This window comes from Triticum urartu, chromosome 2A (assembly GCF_056163025.1).
Source record: "Triticum urartu cultivar PI428250 chromosome 2A, HENAU_Tu73, whole genome shotgun sequence".
NCBI classification, from domain to species: Eukaryota; Viridiplantae; Streptophyta; class Magnoliopsida; order Poales; family Poaceae; genus Triticum; species Triticum urartu.
In genome coordinates, this window is record NC_141874.1 from 696,866,610 (window position 1) to 696,892,158 (window position 25,549).

General features: G+C 43.0%; 2 protein-coding genes across 2 annotated transcripts; one reads left to right on the plus strand and one right to left on the minus strand.

Annotated features, from left to right (window-relative positions):
• Positions 1 to 5,709: 5,709 nt before the first annotated feature.
• Positions 5,710 to 6,412, plus strand: LOC147986878 (uncharacterized). The gene is made up of 2 exons (XM_087542184.1): positions 5,710 to 6,275; positions 6,388 to 6,412. The coding sequence occupies exons 1-2, from the start codon at positions 5,713 to 5,715 to the stop codon at positions 6,410 to 6,412; spliced, it is 588 nt and encodes a 195-aa protein (XP_087398310.1). The 5' UTR covers positions 5,710 to 5,712.
• Positions 6,413 to 23,050: 16,638 nt separating this feature from the next.
• LOC147986879 (uncharacterized) lies at positions 23,051 to 24,863 on the minus strand. Its single transcript, XM_087542185.1, has 3 exons — positions 24,638 to 24,863; positions 24,201 to 24,427; positions 23,051 to 23,656 (listed from the first exon to the last, which is right to left on the minus strand). Exons 1-3 carry the CDS (start codon positions 24,861 to 24,863, stop codon positions 23,051 to 23,053), a joined length of 1,059 nt encoding a protein of 352 aa, XP_087398311.1.
• Between the last annotated feature and the right edge of the window lie 686 nt (positions 24,864 to 25,549).

A 25,549-nucleotide genomic window follows, 5' to 3' on the forward strand; every position in this document is an offset into this window, starting at 1 on the left:
TGCATTCACGTTAAAAAAGGGCACCATCTAAATCCGTTGAGACGACACCGTATGAACTGTGGTTTGGCAAGAAACCAAAGTTGTCGTTTCTTAAAGTTTGGGGTTGCAATGCTTATATGAAAAAATTTCATCCTGATAAGCTCAAACCCAAATCGGAGAAGTGCGTCTTCATAGGATGCCCAAAAGAAAATGTTGGGTACACCTTCTATCACAGATCCGAAGGCAAGATATTCGTTGCTGAAAATGGATCCTTTCCAGAGAAGGAGTTTCTCTCTAAAGAAGTGAGTGGGAGGAAAGTAGAGAACTTGATAAGGTAAGTGTACCTTCTCCCTTATTGGAAAGTAGTTCATCACAGAAATCTATTCTTGTGACTACTACACCAATTAGTGAGGAAGCTAATGATGATGATCATGTAACTTCAGATCAAGTTACTACCGAATCTCGTAGGTAAACTAGAGTGAGATCCGCACCAGAGTGGTACGGTAATCCTGTTCTGGAAGTCATGTTACTAGACCATGACGAACTTGCGAACTATGAGGAAGCGATGATGAGACCAGATTCCGCGAAATGGTTTGAGGCCATGAAATCTGAGATATGATCCATGTATGAGAACAAAGTATGGACTTTGATGGATTTGCCCGATGATCGGCAAGCCATAGAAAATAAATGGATCTTCAAGAGGAAGACGGGCGCTGATAGTAGTGTTACTATCTACAAAGCTAGAATTGTCGCAAAAGGTTTTTCGGCAAGTTCAAAGTGTTGACTACGATGAGAGTTTCTCACTCGTATCTATGCTTAAGTCTGTCCGAATCATGTTAGCAATTGCCGCATTTTTTGAAATCTGGCAAATGGATAAACAAAACTGCATTCCTTAATGGATTTATTAAAGAAGAGTTGTATACGATGCAACTAGAAGGTTTTGTTGATCCTAAAGGTGTTAACAAAATATGAAAGCTCCAGCGATCCATCTATGGACAGGTGCAAGCATCTCGGAGTTGGAATATACGCTTTGATAAGTTGATCAAAGCATATAGTTTTATACAGACTTGCGGTGAAGCCTGTATTTACAAGAAAGTGAGTGGGAGCACTACAACATTTCTGATAAGTATATGTGAATGACATATTGTTGATCGGAAATAATGTAGAATTATTCTGCAAAGCATAAAGGAGTATTTGAAAGGAGTTTTTCAAAGAAAGACCTCGGTGAAGCTGCTTACATATTGAGCATCAAGATCTATAGAGATAGATCAAGACGCTTGATAAGTTTTTTCAATGAGTACATACCTTGACAAGATTTTGAAGTAGTTCAAAATGGAACAGTCAAATAAAGAGTTCTTGCCTGTGTAACAAGGTGTGGAATTGAGTAAGACTCAAAGCCCGACCACGGCAGAAGATAGAAAGAGAGTGAAAGTCATTCCCTATGCCTCAATCATAAGTTCCATAAAGTATGCCATGCTGTGTACCTATTGTATACCCTACACTGATTTTGGCAAGGGAGTACAATAGTGATCTAGGAGTAGATCACTGGACAGCGGTCAAAATTATCCTTAGTTGAATAAGGATATGTTTCTCGATTATGGTGGTGACAAAAGGTTCGTCGTAAAGAGTTACGTCGATGCAAGCTTTGACATAGATCTGGATGACTCTAAGTCTCGATCTAGATACATATTGAAAGTGGGAGCAATTATCTAGAGTAGCTCCGTGCAGAGCATTGTTGACATAGATATTTGCAAAATACTTACGGATCTGAATATGACAGACCCGTTGCTAAAATTATCTCACAAGCAAAACATGATCACACCTTAGTACTCTTTGGGTGTTAATCACATAGCGATGTGAACTAGATTACTGACTTTAGTAAACCCTTTGGGTGTTGGTCACATATCGATGTGAACTATGGGTGTTAACCACATAAAGATGTGAACTATTGATGTTAGATCACATGGCGATGTGAACTAGATTATTGACTCTAGTGCAAGTGGGAGACTGAAGGAAATATCCCCTAGAGGCAATAATAAAGTTATTATTTATTTCCTTATTTCATGATAAATGTTTATTATTCATGCTAGAATTGTATTAACCGGAAACATAATACTTGTGTGAATACATAGACAAACTAAACGTCACTAGTATGCCTCTACTTGACCAGCTCATTGATCGAAGATGGTTATGTTTCCTAACCATAGACATGTGTTGTCATTTGATTAACGGGGTCACATTATTAGGAGAATGATGTGATTGACATGACCCATTCCATTAGCTTAGCACCCGATCGTTTAGTATGTTGCTATTGCTTTCCTCATGACTTATACATGTTCCTATGACTATGAGATTATGCAACTCCCGTTTGCCGGAGGAACACTTTGTGTGCTACCAAACGTCACAACGTAACTGGGTGATTATAAAGGTGCTCTACAGGTGTCTCCAAAGTTACATGTTGGGTTGGCGTATTTCGAGATTAGGATTTGTCACTCCGATTGTCGGAGAGGTATCTCTGGGCCCTCTCAGTAATGCACATCACTTAAGCCTTGCAAGCAATGCAACTAATGAGTTAGTTGCGAGATGATGTATTACGGAACGAGTAAAGAGACTTGCCGATAACGAGATTGAACTAGGTATTGAGATACCGACGATCAAATCTCGGACAAGTAACACACCGATGACAAAGGGAACAACGTATGTTATTATGCGGTCTGACCGATAAAGATCTTCATAGAATATGTGGGAGCCAATATGAGCATCTAGGTTCCACTATTGGTTATTGACCGGAGACGTGTCTCAGTCATGTCTACATTGTTCTCGAACCCGTAGGGTCCGCACGCTTAAGGTTTCGATGACAGTTATATTATGAGTTTATGAGTTTTGATGTACCGAAGGAGTTCGGAGTCCTGGATGAGATCGGGGACATGACGAGGAGTCTCGAAATGGTCGAGACGTAAAGATCGATATATGGGACGACTATATTCGGACATCGGAAAGGTTCCGAGTGATTCGGGTATTTTTCGGAGTACCGGGGAGTTACGGGAATACGGGGGAAGAAGTATATGGGCCTTATTGGGCTTTAGGGGAGAAGGAGAGGCAGGCCGCGCCCCCCCATTGACTAGTCCGAATTGGACTAAGGGGAGGGGCGGCGCCCCATCCTTCCTTCTCTTCCCTCTTCCCCTTCCTTGTCTCCTACTCCTACTACTTGGAAGGACTCCTAGTTGTACTAGGAAAAGGGGAATCCTACTCCCGGTGGGAGTAGGACTCCCCTAGGGCACGCCATAGAGAGGGCCGGCCCTCCCCTCCTCCACTCCTTTATATACGGGGGCAGGGGCACCCCATAGACACACAAGTTGATCCTGGTGATCGTTCTCTTAGCCATGTGCGGTGCCCCCCTCCACCATAATCCTCGATAATATTATAGCGGTGCTTAGGCGAAGCCCTGTGACGGTAGAACATCAAGATCGTCACCACGCCGTCATGCTGACGGAACTCTTCCCCGACACTTTGCTGGATCGGAGTCCGGGGATCATCATCGAGCTAAATGTGTGCTAGAACTCGGAGGTGCCGTAGTTTCGGTGCTTGATCGGTCGGGCCATGAAGACATACGACTACATCAACCGCGTTGTGCTAACGCTTCCGTTTCCGGTCTACGAGGGTACGTAGACAACACTCTCCCCTCTCGTTGCTATGCATCACCATGATCTTGCGTGTGCGTAGGAAATTTTTTGAAATTACTACGTTCCCCAAGAAATGCTTCATTCAATGTAGAAAACATGACGGGTGCTATTGGTGCGGTTATTAGAGAAGAGGGGGGGGGCATTTTGTTGTGGCAGCAAACTGGTTTATACCACATGTCGCAGAGGCTACAATGGAAGAGACTCACACTGCGAAATGGCATGGTCTTGGCAGTTCACCTAGGATGTGGGAAGGTGGAAGTTAAAACATATTGTTTGCCAGTCGTTAACGCGATCTATGATGTGGTGAACTATTTGGAACTTGATGCGTTAGTATATGTTGAGAGTTGTCAGTTGGCCAAGAACTTTGGAACCTTATATTTTCTTCATTGTTTTCAAGAAGCAAGTGGAGTCAGACTGCTTAGCAAACTTAGCTATTAGATCTAGACTGCCCAAAGTGTGGGTCGATGCTATGTTGGACTTTACTTAATCATCTATTGCAAACAATTAATTACCCATTTTATGATTATAAAGTTCTATACCCCTAAAAAAGCCGACCAACCCTCTAAGGACTTCCTCACATGAACTAAAAATTACGCACCGGACCTTAGGAAAATCTACACCATATTCCTCCCACACTCGTCAGCGACGTGTCCTTACCGAAACTTGATGTCGTCTCTAGAGCTCTGAAACACCATCGAAGCCATGGGAATTTTGTTGATGCAACGGTGGGAAGTCACGTATCGGAGCTAGAAGATGTCGACGATAACGATCTAGAAGACAGATTGTCGTCCCAGAGAAGAAGACGATGTAGTGGGTTGGACGATCATCCAAATCTGACCAGACAGATCGGGAAGACATAACCTCAAACTCCTCGAGGGCATCGAAGCTGGTCGGAGAAGGAGTCAGAGGACCAAGATGCTAGAATTTAGTCTATATTGGGGGCATCCCAATAACTATTTCAGAAATTCCTAATAAATCCTAGAGGCCCAGTTAGCCCATTTGTGCAAAGCAAGGGATAGTACTAAAGTTTAGTCCCACATTGCTAGTTTAGTGGTAGTTGGACCTCCTTATAAGGGAGGTTCTTTCCCCACTTGTATGAGCATGAGAACAAGAGGGACATCCACGCGCGCTCCTCCTCTGCCACCCGCCTCGCCACGCCTCGTCACGCCGCGCCGTGGGTTGCGGGAATGAGCCGAGCCGATGTCTAAATTTTTGCCACGCACTACGAGTATACGAAAGGTAACTCGAGAGCTGGAAAGTTTTTGCTGTAGTGGATATTGAATACGAACGCTGCACCCTTCGGTTGCTGTCTGTTCGTTTCATCTCCCGCGTTCCCTTCAGCTCCCAGCGCAGCCTCTCGCCTCCTCCTCTTGCGCCTATAAAAGGGAGGTCACTCCTCTCAGAGAGACGCACCAGAACTTCTCCTTCCTCTCGCCACCCGTTCCAATCTCTGAGCTGCTGCTGTCTTCCTCATCCCGGCTTGCGGCGTGCACCGCAGGTCGGGACAGTAGGCCTCCGAAACCGCCTCTCTTTGAGTCCTGTATGGGAGAAGGGTGATAAGGTTTTTGGGGAGCGCTCTGCGCGACTACTGACTGACTCCTTCGACACGGACGCCCCGGACTTCGACGACTACTTCCCCGACGACAACTTCTTCCCCGACGTCGACAACCTCCTCGACGACATGGCTGGCGAGGACACCGATCCCAAGTCCAGTGCTACTGCTGCTGCTGTCCCGTATGTGTTCTTGTTTCTATTAGATATCCTGCCATAGTTTCTCGTACTAGTACTTACCCTAAATATGTTAGGTTCTACCTTATGGTTTCAGACCATGAGTTGCTATGACGCCACTCTCAGCAAACCTGAAGGGGAGCTTGATGCTCAACAGGCACAAGCCTTTCAGAAAATGGATACTCTGTTTAAGGCTGCTCTCTTGAGTATTCTTGGTGAGAACATAGTTGATGCTTATGCGTCAATTGATAATGGAAAAGATATGTGGGATGCACTCGAGGCCAAGTTTGGAGTCTTGGATGCTGGCACTGAGCTGTACATCATGGAGAAATTCTATGACTACAGGATGATTGAAGAGCGCTCCGTGGTTGAGCAAGCTCATGAGATACAGTCATTTGCTAGAGAACTTGAGCAGTTCTGTTGTATGCTACCAGACAAGTTTGTTGCCGAAGGTATCATCACTAAGCTTCCTCCTTCATGGAGGAACTTTGCTACCTTGCTGAAGCATAAGAGACAAGAGTTTTCCGTCCCGGATCTCATTGGAACTCTTGATGTGGAAGAAAAGGCGAGAGCAAAGGACACATGTGCTCGAGGTATTGAGGGAGGATCTAGTGCCAATCTGGTACAGAAGAAGAACTTCCAACCCCACAAGTTCAAGAACAAGGGCAAGTTTGATGGTAAAGCAAAGTTTGATGGGAAGAACAAGGCTGTGCAACACACGAACTTCAAGAAGAAGAATGACAAGAAGAAAGGTGTCTGTCATGTGTGTGGGGATCCTGATCATTGGGCTCCTAGTTGCCCTAATCGCTATGACAAGCGTCACCCTGGGAAAGGCGGCAAGACCGCTAATGTTGTCATTGGAGACACTGACATGAAGGATGATGGGTATGGTATATTTCCCCCTATTCTTTCAGTATGTCATTCTCCTAATTGGTTGATTGACACGGGTGCTAATGTGCATGTATGCGGTGATATTTCCATGTTTTTTTCTTATCAGACCACAGGGACTTCAACCGTGCTGATGGGCAACGGTTCAAGTGCTTCTGTTTGTGGTGTTGGCACGGTCGATCTGAAGTTTACTTCGGGAAAGATCATGCGGCTGAAGAACGTGCATTATGTCCCCTCCGTCAATAAAAATCTTGTTAGCAGATCTCTTCTGAGTAGAGATGGCTACAAGCTTGTCTTTGAGTCGAATAAATTTGTAATATCCAAGTATGGAACCTTTGTTGGTAAAGGCTATGAGTCAGGAGGTTTGTTTCATTTATCCTTATCAGACGTTTGCAATAAAGTTGTTAATCATATTTGCAACAATAGTGAATCCAATGTGTGGCATTCACGTCTTTGTCATGTTAATTTTGGTTGCATGTCGCGACTAGCGAAGTTGAACTTAATCCCTAGTTTCACCACTGTCAAGGGATCTAAGTGTCAAGTTTGTGTGCAAGCTAAGCAACCTCGTAAGTCTCACACGACTGCGGAAATGAGAAATCTTGCACCACTAGAGCTCATACATTCAGATCTATGTGAAATGAATGGTGTTTTGACAAAAGGTGGAAAGAAATATTTCATGACGTTAATTGACGACTCCACTAGATACTGACGTGTGTATCTTCTGAAATCTAAGGATAAGGCTTTGAACTTTTTCAAGATCTACAAAGCTGAAGTGGAAAACCAACTTGATCGAAAAATCAAGAGGCTTAGGTCCGACCGTGGTGGAGAGTATTTTTCCAATGAATTTGATGCTTTTTGTGCGGAACATGGTGTAATCCATGAGAGGACGCCTCCCTACTCACCTCAGTCAAATGGGGTGGCCGAAAGAAAGAACCGTACTCTAACAGATTTGGTTAATGCCATGTTAGACACATCGGGTCTCTGCAAGACATGGTGGGGGGAGGCGATATTGACGGCATGTCATGTCCTAAACCGAGTTCCCACAAAGAACAAAGAGATAACTCCATTCGAGGAATGGGAGAAGAAAAGGTTAAAACTCTCTTATCTACGAACATGGGGTTGTTTGGCGAAAGTCAATGTTCCAATTCCAAAGAAGCGAAAGCTTGGACCAAAGACTGTGGATTGTGTTTTCCTGGGATATGCTTTTCATAGCATTGGATATAGATTCTTGGTTGTAAAATCTGAGGTACCTGACATGCATGTCGGTACGATCATGGAGTCGAATGATGCGACTTTCTTTGAAGATATCTTTCCCATGAAGGATATGGCTACCTCATCTAATCAGGAGATGCCTAGTTCATCGAATCAGGAACCAGTTACAATTACCAAACCTGCCATTTCGATAGAACACTTTGAAAGTCCTATGGAGGAAAACAATGAAGTTCCTACTAGGAGCAAGAGACAGAGGACTGCAAAGTCCTTTGGTGATGATTTTATTGTGTATCTCATAAATGACACTCCCAGTTCTATTTCAGAGGCTTATGCATCTGAAGATGCTGACTACTGGAAGGAAGCGGTTCGTAGCAAGATGGATTCCATCTTAGCAAATGAAACTTGGGATAACCGATCGTCCTTATGGGTGCAAACCTATAGGATGCAAATGGGTATTCAAGAAGAAGCTTAGGCCTGATGGTACTATTGAAAAGTACAAGGCTCGGCTCGTGGCTAAGGGTTATACCCAAAAGGAAGGTGAAGACTTCTTTGATACTTACTCACCTGTGGCTCGACTGACCACTATTCGAGTTCTACTTTCACTAGCTGCCTCACATGGTCTTCTCGTTCATCAAATGGATGTTAAGACTGCTTTTCTAAATGGAGAGTTGGACGAGGAAATTTATATGGAACAACCAGATGGGTTTGTACTAGATGGTCAGGAAGGAAAACTGTGCAAGTTGCTGAAGTCTTTGTATGGACTCAAGCAAGCACCCAAATAGTGGCATGAGAAGTTTGAAAGAACTTTAACAGCTGCAGGCTTTGTTGTAAACGAAGCTGACAAATGTGTGTACTATCGCCGTGGTGGGGGCGAGGGAGTTATCCTTTGCTTGTATGTTGATGACATACTGATTTTTGGAACAAACCTGAATGTTATTAAGGAGGTCAAAAATTTCCTATGTCGTTGTTTTGAGATGAAGGATTTAGGAGTGGCTGATGTCATTCTGAACATCAAGTTGTTGAGAGACGATGATGGTGGGATTACATTGCTTCAATCTCACTATGTGGAAAAGATCTTGAGTCGCTTTGGCTACAGTGACTGCAAGCCCTCTCCAACACCATATGATGCTAGTGTGTTGCTTCGAAAGAATCGAAGAATTGCTAGAGACCAATTGAAGTATTCTCAGATTATTGGCTCGCTTATGCACTTAGCAAGTGCTACAAGACCTGACATCTCTTTTGCTGTTAGCAAACTGAGTCGGTTTGTCTCAAAACTAGTAGATGTGCATTGGAAAGCTCTAGAGAGAGTTTTGCGTTATTTGAAAGGCACTGCAAATTATGGAATTCACTACACCGGGCACCCAAAGGTGCTTGAAGGGTATAGTGACTCAAACTGGATCTCAGATGCTGATGAGATAAAGGCCACGAGCAGTTATGTATTCACTCATGGAGGTGGCGCTGTTTCTTGGAAGTCTTGCAAGCAGACCATCTTAACGAGGTCAACAATGGAAGCAGAACTCACAGCACTAGATACAGCTACGGTCGAAGCAGGTTGGCTTCACCGGCTCTTGAATGACTTGCCGGTTGTTGAGAAACATGTACCGGGTATTCTTATGAACTGCGACAATCAAACTGTGATCACGAAAGTGAGCAGCTCAAAGGATAACATGAAGTCATCAAGACACGTTCAGAGAAGGTTAAAGTCTGTCAGAAAAATGAGAAACTCCGGAGTTATTGCATTGGATTATATCCAAACGTCTAAAAATCTGGCAGATCCTTTTACTAAGGGTCTATCACGTAATGTGATAGATAATGCATCGATGGAGATGGGTATGAGACCCACAATATGAGTTGTTCACAGTGGTAACCTATTCTTTGTGATCGGAGATCCCGTGAATTAGATGTGAAAGACAAGCTGTTGGTCAACTGGGAGGAGAGTACCCTTACTATTAAAATACCACTCCATAAAGATGCAATACTCTCCTAATCTGCATGGCAGGTTGATGTATCTTAATGTGTTCTAAGTGGCTCTTTGAAGCAAAGATGTTGTCCTGCAGAACATCTTTTGAAGAACGCACCTATATGAGTCTGATTGTTAAACGTCGCAATCTATGAGAGTAGGGTTCTCTCTAGTAAACTCATGAAAGGTCTCGGAGTATGACGCATAAGCCCCACCCGCGGGGAAGACCCACGGTAGCCACGTATCGGTCAAGGCTTTATGTGAAGCTAGATTCGCAGAAAACTTGCAGTTCAAGGCCTAGTCCACTGTTCAAGTTGTTTACTAGTGTAGCATAGAGTTCTAGGTGGAAGTTCAACTTAACATTCTCCACTGCAGTACTGGTATATAAAACAGTGTTTTGGAACCAAAGGCAAATTTCTGTGTGCCTCTGGGATCTGGTGGGGGACTGCTGGAATTTAGTCTATATTGGGGGCAGCCCAATAACTATTTCAGAAATTCCTAATAAATCCTAGAGGCCCAGTTAGCCCAGTTGTGCAAAGCAAGGGATACTACTAAAGTTTAGTCCCACATTGCTAGTTTAGTGGGAGTTGGACCTCCTTATAAGGGAGGTTCTTTCCCCACTTGTATGAGCATGAGAACAAGAGGGACATCCACACACGCTCCTCCTCCGCCGCCCGCCTCGCCACGCCGCGCCGCGGGTTGCGGGAATGAGCCGAGCCGATGTCTAAATTTTTGCCACACACTACGGGTATACGAAAGGTCACTCGGGAGCTGGAAAGTTTTTGTTGTAGTGGATATTGAATACGAACACTGCACCCTTCGGCTGCTGTCTGTTCGTTTCATCTCCCGCGTTCCCTTCAGCTCCCGGCGCAGCCTCTCGCCTCCTCCTCTTGCGCCTATAAAAGGGAGGTCGCTCCTCTCAGAGAGACGCACCAGAACTTCTCCTTCCTCTCGCCACCGGTTCCAATCTCTGAGCTGCTGCTGTCTTCCTCATCCCGGCTTGCGGCGTGCACCGCAGGTCGGGACAGTAGGCCTCCGAAACCGCACCTCTTTGAGTCCTGTACGGGAGAAGGGTGATAAGGTTTTTGGGGAGCGCTCTGCATGACTACTAACTGACTCCTTCATCACGGACGCCCCGGACTCCGACGACTACTTCCCCGACGACGACTTCTTTCCCGACGTCGACAACCTCCTCGACGACATGGCTGGCGAGGACACCGATCCCAAGTCCAGTGCTACTGCTGCTGCTATCCCGTATGTGTTCTTCTTTCTGTTAGATTTCCTGCCACAGTTTCTCATACTAGTACTTGCCCTAAATATGTTAGGTTCTACCTCATATATGCAACTAGTTCTACTGTCTGCTATAGATATGATAGGCTACGGTTCATATATGCAGAAGCTATTTACCTTCTCTCTGTCAGAACGCATGACTTGTTTTATCTCTACTATATTAGTCATGCTTTATCTAGTATTTCTGTTAATAAAATCATTTGGTAAATTGCTCATATTTCCAACACAAGACATGAAGTTGCATCGTCCACTTCGCCGGAAGACAGCCTCGGAGACAACATACATAACATGAAGACCCAGTCAGATCCATCACTCCAAAAGAGAAGGACGATCGATCAGCCTTCCCCTACAATGCCGATGAGGTGGACCAAGAGTCGAGGAAACCTTATTTTTTGAAGTATGCAATATGCCACTACTGCCGAGGAATGAAACTCTAATTAAAGAGACCTTATCTAGGGTCCCTATCCTCTCTCGCCACCAGTGTGGCAGACAGAGGTGAGGGGACACATGGCCTTGTCGGTGGATAGCAGAGGAGCCCTAGTGGCTAGGGCTTCCGGGGATGGAAGTGGCTTTTTCGTTTTGTTCAAAAAATTGGGATTCATCAAACCCAGTCCATCAATTTGACTAACATTTTTATACATTATGATTCACAATTCATTTAGTAAATGTTCATGTATTTCGAGGCTTAACTTAGACCATCAATTTGACTAATAAAATGTGCGTTACGACCCACCGTTATATAATCTGAATAGATCATAGGCATCCAAACGGATCAAGGATATTTCAGTAGTGCAGAATCGCGCTTTAGCGCCGGTTCGTAAGGGCCTTTAGTGCCGGTTCTACAACCGGCACTAAAGAGTGAGTACTAAAGCCCTCCCCCCTTTAGTACCATTTCGGCACGAACTGGCGCTAAAGTGCCACCACGTGGCACGAGCCTGGCCCTAGGTGCGGGTAGATCATTAGTACCGGTTGGTAACACCAACCAGTACTAAATGTTTGGGGTGTTTTTGTTTTATTTTCTATTTTTCTTTTTATTTTGTGTTTTCAATTTAATTTAGTGATTGTTTACATTATAATGAGTTATTAAATCATTAGTTGAAAGTACCGCAGATTAGTTTTGACTGGATGCATGTGGATCCTGGCAGCTAAGTGATCAAGTATATGCCATATCCATATTACCTTGATCACCTTGATCACTTAGCTAGGATCCATCCAGTTGAAACTAATCTACGGTTTCTTTCATAAATGATATAATAACTCATCAACATCATCATATTAATATTAAAACTCTTGCATCATATATATCATCACCAACAAAAGTATATACTAGCTAGCTAAAACTCATCATAGTCGTCATTACCACTATTTAATCATCATATAGTCATTACCGCTATCTAATCACCACCAACACTAGCTTAAAGAAGAACATTCACTTGTACCAGAAACAAAGATATCATCGAGTTCAACATGGTAATGATATTATAAGCGTTCATAACACCACAAAAGCAAATCACTCTTTGAGATTAAGTTCAGGACGAAGAACACGGACATGAGAGGACAAGTACTAAGAGCATGAACTAGCTAATTGATACGTCTCCGTCGTATCTATAATTTTTGATTGTTCCATGCCAATATTATTCAACTTTCATATACTTTTTGGCAACTTTTTATACTATTTTTGGGACTAACATATTGATCCAGTGCCCAGTGCCAGTTCCTGTCTGTTGCATGTTTTTGGTTTCGCAGAATATCCATATCAAACGGAGTCCAAACAGGATAAAAACGGATGGAGCTTATTTTTGGAAAATATGGAAAATTTGGAAGGAAAATCAACGCGAACCAGTGTCCGAGGTGGTCACGAGGCAGGGGGGCGCGCCTGCCCTCCTGGGCGCGGCCCCTACCCTCGTGAGCCCACCATAAGGCGGTTGACGCTCTTCTTTTGCCGCAAGAAAGCTAATATTCGGAAAAAATCACGGCGAAGGTTTCAGGCCAATCGGAGTTACGGATCTCCATATATACACGAAATGGTGAAACAGAGCATCGGGAGAACGCAGAACTAGAGAGAAACAGAGAGATAGATCCAATCTCGGAGGGGCTCTCGCCCCTCCCACACCATGTGAGCCAAGGACCAGAGGGGAAACCCTTCTCCCATCTAGGGAGGAGGTCAAGGAAGAAGAATAAGAAGGGGGGCCCTCTCCACCTTGCTTCCGGTGGCGCCGGAGCGCTGCCGGGGCCATCACCATCACCGCCATCTTCACCAACAACTTCACCGCCATCATCACCAATTCTTCCCCCCTCTATGCAGCGGTGTAACCTCTCTCTTACCCTCTGTAATCTCTACTTAAACATGGTGCTCAACGCTATATATTATTTCCCAATGATGTATGGCTATCCTATGATGTTTGAGTAGATCTGTTTTGTCCCAATGGCTATTTGATGATCGTGATTGGTTTGAGTTGTATGTTTTATTATTGGTGATGTCCTATGGTGCTCTCTTTGTCGTGCAAGCGTGAGGGATTCCCGCTGTAGGGTTTGCAATATGCTTATGATTTGCTTATGGTGGGTGGCGTGAGTGACAGAAGTACAGACCCAAGTAAGTAGGTTGTTTGCGTATGGGATAAAGGGGACTTGATACTTTAATGCTATGGTTGGGTTTTGCCTTAATGAATCTTTAGTAGTTGCGGATGCTTGCTAGAGTTCCAATCATAAGTGCATATGATCCAAGTAGAGAAAGTATGTTAGCTTATGCCTCTCCCTCAAATAAAATTGCAATAATGATTACCGGTCTAGTTACCGATTGCCTAGGGAAAAATAACTTTCTTGTTGACAAAGGCTCTCTACTAAAACCAATTTAGTTGTGTCTTCATCTAAACAGCCCCTAGCTTTTATTTTCTCACTCTTTACTTTCTTGCAAGCCTATCCAAAAACCCCTACAAAGTACTTCTAGTTTCATACTTGTTCTAGGTAAAGCGAACATCAAGCGTGCGTAGAGTTGTATCGGTGGTCGATAGAACTTTAGGGAATATTTGTTCTACCTTTAGCTCCTCGTTGGGTTTGACACTCTTACTTATCGAAAGCTGTTGCGATCCCCTATACTTGTGGGTTATCAAGACCTTTTTCTGGCGCTGTTGCCGGGGAGCAATAGCGCGGGGTGAATATTCTCGTGTGTGCTTGTTTGCTTTATCACTAAGTAATTTTTATTTGCTGTTCTTAGTTGTTTTCTATCTTTAGTCATGGGTAGGAAACGCAAAATACCAAAAACATTAGTGGTACCTACTGAACCAATGGTTGAAGAACCACTCAAAATCTATCACACTGTTGAAGCTTATTACTTGGATCATCTTTGATCCCTATGTGCTCGTGCTGAAACCCCAACTAGCTTAGTCGAGGGCAAATCTTTAGATGAGCATGCTTGTTATGTGCGACACCGAATATCTGAAAAAGGGAAAATTCTATTGGGTCAAATTCATCGTTTGCAATGCTATGCTTGGAATTTATGTTGGGAATATGATTTTACTTGTTGTTCTGAAAACCCTAAGAAACACCTTCCCTACCAATGTGAGTTTATTGATAATGGAATCTTATCTTCGTATGCTAAGGGTGTTTATAATTACTATGATGTTCAACAAATTGAAGAATTTGTTGCTTTTAAGGGTGCTTATGAAATTGCTTCGTTGATTGAAAAGTATGATGCTACTCTTTACAAATCTGAAAATTTTGCCATACTTGAATATTGTTATGAGAATTAGGTTTCTAATGCCTATGTTAAACTATATATTGAGGAATACTCCGCTGTCCAAGAAGAGACTAATATTTTGCAAGAGTCTATGGAAGAAGAAATTGATGAAACTGTGAGCTCATTGGATGAAAAAGATGAGGAGGAGAGCGAAGAACAAAATAAGGAAGAGTGGATTGATCACACGTTCCCACCTTCTAATGAGAGTAACTCTTCAAATCATACATTGTTTAATTCCCCTTCGTGCTTACCGAAGGATGATTGCTATGATGACTGTTATGATCCCATTGATTCTCTTGAAATATCCCTTTTTGATGATGCTTGCTATGCTTGTGGCCAAGATGCCAATATGAATGATGCTTATGGAGATGAACTTGCTATAGTTCCTTATGTTAAACATGAAATTGTTGCTATTGCACCCACGCATGATAGTCCTATTATCTTTTTGAATTCTCCCGATTACACTATATCGGAGAAGTTTGCACTTATTAAGGATTACATTGATGGGTTGCCTTCTACCGTTGCACATGATGATTTTGATAGATATAATATGCATGTGCTTGCTTCTCCTACTTGTAATTATTATGAGATAGGAACTATATCTCCACCTCTCTATGTTTCCAACATGATAAAATTACAAGAAACTGTTTATACTATGCATTGGCCTTTACTAGGTGTGCATGAATTGTTCTTTTATGACATGCCGATGCATAGGAAGAGAGTTAGACTTCGTCATTACATGATATATGTTGCTTTGTTCTCACTACTAAATTATAAATCATTGCTAATTAAAATTGGCTTTGATATACCTTGGGATCCGGGTGGATTCACTACTTGAGCACTATATGCCTAGCTTAATGGCTTTAAAAAAGTGCTGCCAGGGAGACAACTCGGAAGTTTTAGAGAGTCATTTATTTATTTTGAGTTCTTTCATATAGTTTAAAAACAACAAAAATAAAGAGGGGAACCTAAAACTTTTTCAAAAAGGAAAGTGAAAGTGAGACAGACAAGCATTGTTGAAGTGGGAGCTAGCCTTGAACTTTGTTCATGCTCACGGAAACTTTGTGAATCTTGATTACAGAAACTTTTCAACAAAAATAATTATCCCCTTGTACAATTCCATTGTATTATAAAAATAATGTGCCAAGGTTTGCCTTTAGGATGTTTACAATGCTTGTTGGTTTGTACGGTGCAGGACAGAAACTTTGGCTGTAGTGTGTGAATTTTAATTTTTTACTGCAACGTCAAATGGTTCTGATTCTCTTTGCACTGTCTTGCTGTACAAATTTTTTATGTTTCCTAATTTTGGCAGAATTTTTAAAGTATCATAAGTATGGTGAATGTTCAGATTGCTACAGACTGTTCTGTTTTAGACAGATTCTGTTTTTGATGCATAGTTTGCTTGTTTTGATGAACCTATCAATTTATATCAGTGTATTAAGCAATGAAAAAGTTATATTACAGTAGACAAAATGCAAAAACAAAATATGAATTGGTTTGCAACAGTACTTAGAGTAGTGATTTTCTTTATTATACTAACGGATCTTACCGAGTTTTCTGTTGGAGTTTTGTGTGGATGAAGTGTTCGATGATCGAGAAGGTCTCGATGTGAGAAGAAGGAAGAGAGGCAAGATCTCAAGCTTGGGGATGCCTGAGGAACCCCAAGTAAATATTCAAGGAGACTCAAGCGCCTAAGCTTGGGGATGCTGGGGAGGCATCCCCTCTTTCTTCAACAAGTATCGGTATGTTTTCGGATTCGTTTCGTTCATGCGATATGTGCAAGTCTTGGAGCGTCTTTTGCATTTAGGTTTTTACTGTTCTTTTATGCACCATGCTGGTATGAGATGGTCCTTGGTTGATTTATAGAATGCTCTTTGCACTTCACTTATATCTTTTGAGTATGGCTTTATAGAATGCTTCATGTGCTTCGCTTATATCATTTGAAGTTTGGATTGCCTGTTTCTCTTCACTTAGACAACCGCCATTTGTAGAATGCTCTTTTGCGTCACTTATATTTGTTAGAGTGTGGGCATATCTTTTGTAGAAAGAATTAAAACTCTGTTTCTTCACTTATATCTACTTAGAGAGATGACATGAACTGGTCATTCACATGGTTAGTCATAAAATCCTACATAAAACTTGTAGATCGCTGAATATGATATGTTTGATTCCTTGCAATAGTTTTGCAATATAAAGATGGTGATATTAGAGTCGTGCTAGTTGAGTAATTGTGAATTGAGAAATACTTTTGTTGAGGTTTGCAAGTCCCGTAGCATGCACGTTTGGTGAACCGTTATGTAACGAAGTCGGAGCATGAGGTGTTTATTGATTGTCTTCCTTATGAGTGGCGGTCGGGGACGGGCGATGGTCTTTTCCTACCAATCTATCCCCCTAGGAGCATGCGCGTAGTACTTTGTTTCGATGACTAATAGATTTTTGCAATAAGTATGTGAGTTCTTTATGACTAATGTTGAGTCCATGGATTATACACACTCTCACCCTTCCATCATTGCTAGCCTCTTCGGTACCGTGCATTGCCCTTTCTCACCTCCAGAGTTGGTGCAAACTTCGTCGGTGCATCCAAACCCCATGATATGATACGCTCTGTCACACATAAACCTCCTTATATCTTCCTCAAAACAGCTACCATACCTACCTATCATGGCATTTCCATAGCCATTACGAGATATATTGCCATGCAACTTCCATCATCATCATATACATGACTTGAGCATTTATTGTCATATTGCTTTGCATGATCGTAAGATAGCTAGCATGATGTTTTCATGACTTGTCCGTTTTTTGATGTCATTGCTACACTAGATTATTGCACATCCCGGTACACTGCCGGAGGCATTCATATAGAGTCATATCTTTGTTCTAGTATCGAGTTGTAATATTGAGTTGTAAGTAAATAAAAGTGTGATGATCATCATTATTAGAGCATTGCCCCAGTGAGGAAAGGATGATGGAGACTATGATTCCCCCACAAGTCGGGATGAGACTCCGGACGAAAAAAAAGAGAAAGGCCAAAAGAAAAAAAGAGAAGGCCCAAAAAAAGAAAAAAAGAAAAAATGAGAGAAAAAGAGAGAAGGGGCAATGTTACTATCCTTTTACCACACTTGTGCTTCAAAGCAGCACCATGTTCTTCATATAGAGAGTCTCTTGAGTTATCACTTTCATATACTAGTGGGAATTTTCATTATAGAACTTGGTTTGTATATTCCATGATGGGCTTCCTCAAATGCCCGAGGTCTTCATGAGTAAGCAAGTTGGATGCACACCCACTTAGTTTCTAGTTTGAGCTTTCATAAACTTATAGCTCTTAGTGCATCCGTTGCATGGCAATCCCTACTCCTCACATTGATATCTATTAATGGGCATCTCCATAGCCCGTTAATACGCCTAGTTGATGTGAGACTTTCTCCCTTTTTGTCTTCTCCGCATAACCCCTATCATCATATTCTATTCCACCTATAGTGCTATGACCATGGCTCACGCTCATGTATTGCGTGGAAGTTGAAAAGGTTTGAGAAACGTCAAAAGTATGAAACAATTGCTTGGCTTGTCATCGGGGTTGTGCATGATGTGAATGCTTTGTGTGGTGAAGATGGAGCATAGCCAGACTATATGATTTTGTAGGGATGAGCTTTCTTTGGCTATGTTATTTCAATAAGACATAATTGCTTGGTTGGTATGCTTGAAGTATTATTGTTTTTATGTCAAAGGATAGATTATTGCTTTGAATCACTCGTGTCTTAATATTCATGCCATGATTAAACATATGATCAAGATTATGCTAGGTAGCATTACACATCAAAAAGTTATCTTTTTATCATTTACCTACTCGAGGACGAGCAGGAATTAAGCTTGGGGATGCTGATACGTCTCCGTCGTATCTATAATTTTTGATTGTTCCATGCCAATATTATTCAACTTTATATACTTTTTGGCAACTTTTTATACTATTTTTGGGACTAACATATTGATCCAGTGCCAGTTCCTGTCTGTTGCATGTTTTTGGTTTCGCAGAATATCCATATCAAATGGAGTCCAAACGGGATAAAAACGGCGGAGCTTATTTTTGGAAAATTTGGAAGGAAAATCAACGCGAACCAGTGCCCGAGGTGGTCACGAGGCAGGGGGGCGCGCCTGCCCCCCTGGGCGCGCCCCTACCCTCGTGAGCCCATCATAAGGCGGTTGACGCTCTTCTTTTGCCGCAAGAAAGCTAATATTCGGAAAAAAATCACGGTGAAGGTTTCAGGCCAATCGGAGTTACGGATCTCCATATATACGCGAAACGGTGAAACAGAGCACCGGGAGAACGCAGAACCAGAGAGAAACAGAGAGATAGATCCAATCTCGGAGGGGGTCTCGCCCCTCCCACGCCATGGGAGCCAAGGACCAGAGGGGAAACCCTTCTCCCATCTAGGGAGGAGGTCAAGGAAGAAGAAGAAGAAGGGGGGCCCTCTCCCCCTTGCTTCCGGTGGCGCCGGAGCACTGCCGGGGCCATCACCATCACCGCCATCTTCACCAACAACTTCACCGCCATCATCACCAACTCTTCCCCCCTCTATGCAGCGGTGTAACCTCTCTCTTACCCGTTGTAATCTCTACTTAAACATGGTGCTCAACGCTATATATTATTTCCCAATGATGTATGGCTATCCTATGATGTTTGAGTAGATCTGTTTTGTCCTAATGGCTATTTGATGATCGTGATTGGTTTGAGTTGTATGTTTTATTATTGGTGCTGTCCTATGGTGCTCTCCGTGTCGCGCAAGCGTGAGGGATTCCCGTTGTAGGGTTTGCAATATGCTTATGATTTGCTTATGGTGGGTGGCGTGAGTGACAGAAGCACAGACCCGAGTAAGTAGGTTGTTTGCGTATGGGATAAAGGGGACTTGATACTTTAATGCTATGGTTGGGTTTTGCCTTAATGAATCTTTAGTAGTTGCGGATGCTTGCTAGAGTTCCAATCATAAGTGCATATGATCCAAGTAGAGAAAGTATGTTAGCTTATGCCTCTCCCTCAAATAAAATTGCAATAATGATTACCGGTCTAGTTACCGATTGCCTAGGGAAAAATAACTTTCTTGTTGACAAAGGCTCTCTACTAAAACCAATTTAGTTGTGTCTTCATCTAAACAGCCCCTAGATTTTATTTTCTCACTCTTTACTTTCTTGCAAGCCTATCCAAAAACCCCTACAAAGTACTTCTAGTTTCATACTTGTTCTAGGTAAAGCGAACATCAAGCGTGCGTAGAGTTGTATCGGTGGTCGATAGAACTTTAGGGAATATTTGTTCTACCTTTAGCTCCTCGTTGGGTTCGACACTCTTACTTATCGAAAGCTGTTGCGATCCCCTATACTTGTGGGTTATCAAGACCTTTTTCTGGCGCCGTTGCCGGGGAGCAATAGCGCGGGGTGAATATTCTCGTGTGTGCTTGTTTGCTTTATCACTAAGTAATTTTTATTTGTTGTTCTTAGTTGTTTTCTATCTTTAGTCATGGGTAGGAAACGCAAAATACCAAAAAAATTAGTGGTACCTACTGAACCAATGGTTGAAGAACCACTCAAAATCTATCACACTGTTGAAGCTTATTACTTGGATCATCTTTGATCCCTATGTGCTCGTGCTGAAACCATGCCAAGTGTGTGTGTGTACGAGCGGGGGGCAGCGGCGCCAGACGGCGACGTGACGGTGACGGCACGAGGGCGGCGGGCCGGGGGCGATGGCGTGAGACGGCGACGTACGAGCGGCGGCGCAAGACGGCGACGACGGGCGGCGGGGGCGACGACGCACGGCAGGGGCGGCGAGGGCGCAACGCGCGATGGGCGACGGCGTGGCGGCGTACGAGCAGTTTGAAGAAGAACTGGGTAGGTGAAACTGAATTTTTCGTAAGTGCTATATATATAGGATGGGCCTTTAGTACCAGTTGGAGCCACCAACCGGTACTAAAGGTCAATTTTTGCCAGGTCAAGCGGCGGGAAGCGGGCCCCTTTAGTACCGGTTCGTAGCTCCAACCGGTACTAAAGGGTGGCCTTTAGTACCGGTTGGAGCCATGAACCGGTACTAAAGGGGTGCGTTGCGGTGCGCAAAGTTTAGTCCCACCTCGCCGGGCGAAGGGCAGCCGCACTGGTTTATAAACCCAGTCGCGGCTGCTCTATCGAACTCCTCTATAAACCAGGCTTCTGGGCCTAACTATGGCGCGCTGTCCTGTGAGCCCGCTGGGCCTTGTGGGCCTGAATTTACAAGTCCAAGGCCTAGCAGGCCCACTGGACAGCGCCCCAACAATTTTTTATATTTTTTTCTTTCTGCTTTATTTATTTTTTCTATCTATTTCTGAGTAGTATTTTTACATAGTTTTTTTTCTTTTCTGACTTATTTATTTTCTTCTATTTATTTCGGAGTAGTCTTTTTCTTTTCTGCTTTATTTATTTTCTTCTAATTGTTTCTAAGTAGTTTTTCATATAGTTTTTTATATAGTCCGAAATCATGATACTCCGAAAGAGATTGTCTAGTTTGTACACGAAGTGCTTTCAGTTTTTGTCGTAACCCTCTCTACTCTTTTGCACATGCTATGTGGGTGAAATGATGATACCATGCCAAGTTTCAACATTTTTAGAGTTCATTTTGTACCGATTTTCAATTTCACGATCATTTAGCTCTCTAAACAAATCGGTAAATGACTGAAAAGAGCAAATGATGTCAGAAAGAGTTGAAAATTGATGACGTCGCTTTGAATGCTGCATACGGAACGCAAAAAGTCTGGAGTTCAAATAAGCTTTAGAAAATGAAGTAACCGCGTAACAGACGAGTTCTCGTCCGAAACCCTGATACCCCGAAAGAGATTGTCCAGTTTGTACACGAAGTGCGTCCAATTTTTGCCGTAACCCTCTCTACTCATTTGCACATGCTATGTGGATGAAATGATGATACCATGCCAAGTTTCAACATTTTCAGAGTTCATTTTGTAGTGATTTTCAATTTCACGGTCATTTAGCTTTCTAAACAAATCGGTAAATGACTGAAAAAGAACCAATGATGTCAGAAAGGGTTGAAAATTGATGATGTCGCTTTGAATGCTGCATACGGCACGCAAAAAAAGTTTGGAGTTCAAATAAGTTTTAAAAAATGAAGTAACCGCGTAACAGACGAGTTCTCGTCCGAAACCCTGATACTCCGAAAGAGATTCTCGAGTTTGTACATGAAGTGCGTCCAGTTTTTGCCACAACCCTCTCTACTCTTTTGCACATGTTATGTCCGTGAAATGATGATACCATGCCAAGTTTCAACATTTTCATAGTTCATTTTGTAGTGATTTTCAATTTCACGGTCATTTACTAAACAAATCGGTAAATGACTGAAAAAGAGCGAATGATGTCAGAAAGGGTTGAAAATTGAAGACGTCGCTTTGAATGCTGCATACAGAACGCAAAAATGTCTGGAGTTCAAATAAGTTTTAAAAACGAAGTAACCGTGTAACAGACGAGTTCTCGTCCGAAACCCTGATACTCCGAAAGAGATTGTCCAGTTTGTACACGAAGTGCGTCCAGTTTTTGCCGTAACCCTCTCTACTCTTTTGCACATGCTATGTGGGTGAAATGATGATACCATGCCAAGTTTCAACATTTTCAAAGTTCATTTTGTAGTGATTTTCAATTTCACGGTCATTTAGCTCTCAAAACAAATCAGTAAATAAATAAAAAATAGCAAATGATGTCAGAAAGGGTTGAAAGTTGATTACGTGGCTTTGAATGGTGCGTACTGAACGCAAAAAAGTCTGGAGTTGTAATAAGTTTAAAAAAAATGAAGTGACGGTGTAACAGATGAGTTTTCGTCTGAAACCGGCACTAATACTTCGAAAGAGATTGTCCAGTTTGTACACGAAGTGCATCCAATTTTTGCCGTTACACAAGAAGTCCGGAGTTGTAACAAGTTATTAAAAATAAAAAAGAGGCGCAATGCTCATTAATTAGCTTCAAGCCTTTTGGAATAGTGTAGACTGCACTGCACATAGCTCCGTGCAGTCTATGCTATTCCGAAAGGGCTTGAAGCTAAGCAACGTGCAGATGAGCATTGCGCCTCTCCTTCATCGTCTCTGTACTCACGGCTTATAAACCGCTCCTACTGCCTCTCTCTTCGCGAGGTGGGACTAAAAATCAGCTTACTAAGAAACTCTAGTACCGGTTCATGCCACGAACCGGTACTAAATGTGTTCGTGGGGCCCCAGCCTGACCACAGCCTGACACAGCCTCATTAGTACTGGTGCGTGACATGAACCGGTACTAAAGGTTGCCCATGAACCGGTACTAATGATCTTCGCCCGCCTAGCCGTTGGAACCAACACTAATGGACACATTAGTGCCGGCTCAAATTCAAACCGGCACTAATGTGCTTCACATTTGACTCTTTTTCTACTAGTGTTTTCTCATGTTACAATTTGAGATTGTATTACTATAATATGAGTTATGAGTGACACATAAGATAATCCTCCTTATTTGATTAACTACTCTTATGTGACTATGTTTTTTGATGTGGTCAGGCCCAAACAAACCCGCTAGCATATGTCACCGGTTCACAACAAGGGACCAGGCGACAGTGACTTCTATCCTAGAGAACCCAACATCACACACACCCTTGCTTCTACCTGACCTTCTAGGGGCAAACAACACTTCACCATTGGCAACCGAAGCAGCCTCGAGATCACCATCATCAAGCCATGCGACCACCAAAATCCTCAGCTCTCCATTTTTTTCCACCGAAACAGCACGATGCGTGAGCTCGATTGTGCCATTGCTCATAACAGTTATCGCTTCGTCCCGAGAATCGAACAATACCATGTCCCTGTCATCAAGGTTGGAGATACGCGCAGCGAATCGTCCATGATATCGAGTGGGCCAGGATCCCTCGGTCACTCGGATTGTCATGGTAGCCTCCACCGTTTGTTTAAGGTGTCCGACCATCACCACCACTGTGCTCAGCTGAGAAGAGCATGTGTGGCAGCGAACTCCTTGGAGATGTTCACCAGGAGTGTAGTAGTTCTTGTCGACAAAAAAGCTCAAGAGCTTATCTTGAGACGGGGATTCGCCCTTCGCTTTTAGTTCAACATCATAGTCGACAGCCCTAACTTTCATGATGGCGCGGCTAGGACCGGTCAACAACAGAGAGGCATCCTGCGTGGGATGATGTTGGAAAATTGATTAAATTCGGCCCCATATCAATAAGAGAACAAAGCTTGGAAATTCAGTAAAATTTTACTGCAAAGTTGTGCTACAGTATGAATGGGATGTGTGCCGGTCTGCAAAATTGCTCTCATTTACTTCATCAAAATTTCAAATCCTCAAACCCTTGCTGGTTGTGCGTGTAGTCTAATGCTGTGCATGGTTAAATCAGTTACTAGGAAAAGTCTAGCAAATTCATCTTTCAGCTATGCACATCAATTCCATTCTTCATGTGTTTGCACAGGCTCAACTAGCTATCTTGGATTTCAATTCAAATGAAAATATCACATATCGACGGCATATGTAACTGTGACACACTCATAGAATTTAGATAATTGCAGTCGAATTAACCTATGAATACATCAGCGTAACCATGCCATAAACCCTGCTAGTATATATCCCACGCGGCCATGCCTATGCAAGTAAGTGATGATACGCGATGGATCAGGCAAAATAGCATGAAAAACATAGCATCGATGCGCACACACACACACACCTCTGCGGTGAGTGTCTGGCAGTTGTCTCTGGTGCGGTTGAAGAGGAGGTTGCGATTGTGGTCCGCAGAATCCCGGGCAGCGACAACGCCGTACACATCCAGCGGCCATTCCAGGCCATCGCTTAGTTCCGTCACCTTCACCGAGAAGACGACCACAGCGTCAGCGCAGCCGACACGGTTAATGGGCGGCGGCGGCTCGTCGGTGTATCGCATAGGTGGTATAGACGCTGCACGCAGCACAATCAAGATTCAGTTTAGTAACCCATCCATGATCTGACGATCAACCATTGCATCAAAACAAAACCTCGCCCTGTTTAGAATCGGAGAAAGAATAAAAAATAGGAATCCGTTCATCGGTTGACGGGAATGGTGGAGATGGTGATCGCCGGGGCCAGAAGAAGATCGTGGGGCGACGGGATCGATCGATGCTTGCTTACTTGCGTCCTCGTAGGATTCGCGACCACGACGGTACCTCCACTCCCATCTCTCGCGGTACTGCGTCGCCACTAAGGCCATCAGGTCCACTGGTTCCTCCTCCTCCTCCGGCCTGGCCACCCTCTTGCGGCGCTTCTCCTCGTTCGCCTCCGGCAGCAGGCGGCGCTTCCCCGTCCACTTGTCCTCGCCTTGATTCCCCCTCGCGGCCTTGCGCTCCGTGCGGTTCATCCTTCCCTTCTTCGTGGCTGTCTGCCTCCGCCTCCGTCTACGCCGCCAGCGTCGGAGAAGATGCAACAGTTAAGATCCGGTGGAGAGGGAGAGGGCCTCTTTCGGTCCAAGGTGAGTCCTCGTATTCAACGCTGTAAGCGCTGAATAATGAGGAAACGGCAACGAGAGCTACTTGGGCTGCGACCCAGTCACTTCCGCGTTTCTTTTCCTTGAGAGTAAGAGACCCCTCAAAACAAATAAGAGTCAGCGTGCCGTGCGCTGCACATGGATATCCTTTTTATTTCAGAAAAAAATAATATTTGTAATAGATTTAAGAATATTGGTATTAAAAATGAGAAACTATATTAGAGAAAAGGAAAAAATTCATGTAATGTATCAAAAAATGTTCACCAATTTTTAAAAACGCTCATTGAAAAAATGATGACGCAATTTAAAGAAATGCTCACATATTTTCTTTTAAATATAAATTCTATAAAAATGTGATTTCTTAGAAATGTTCAATTAAAGTTGTTCACGAATTTAAAACTATTTAAAAAATTAAACATATTCATGATTTTAAAATTATTTATGTTTTCATGTATTTTAAAAAATATTTTCGTCACATTATAAAATAGTTCATCTTAAAAATGGAAAACATAGAAAAGAAAAACAATAAATAGATAAGGAAAATAAAAACATGACATGAA

Bases quoted from the DNA above. Each gene is read 5' to 3' on its own strand.
- LOC147986878 (XM_087542184.1), top strand. From the start codon at position 5,713: ATGGAGAAATTCTATGACTACAGGATGATTGAAGAGCGCTCCGTGGTT. The intron at 6,276-6,387 runs GTATGGTATATT...TTTTCTTATCAG, and splicing joins ACTGACATGAAGGATGATGG to ACCACAGGGACTTCAACCGT.
- LOC147986879 (XM_087542185.1), bottom strand. From the start codon at position 24,863: ATGAACCGCACGGAGCGCAAGGCCGCGAGGGGGAATCAAGGCGAGGAC. The intron at 24,428-24,637 runs GTAAGCAAGCAT...TGCTGCGTGCAG, and splicing joins CGAATCCTACGAGGACGCAA to CGTCTATACCACCTATGCGA. The intron at 23,657-24,200 runs GTGTGTGTGTGT...CATCCCACGCAG, and splicing joins GCCAGACACTCACCGCAGAG to GATGCCTCTCTGTTGTTGAC.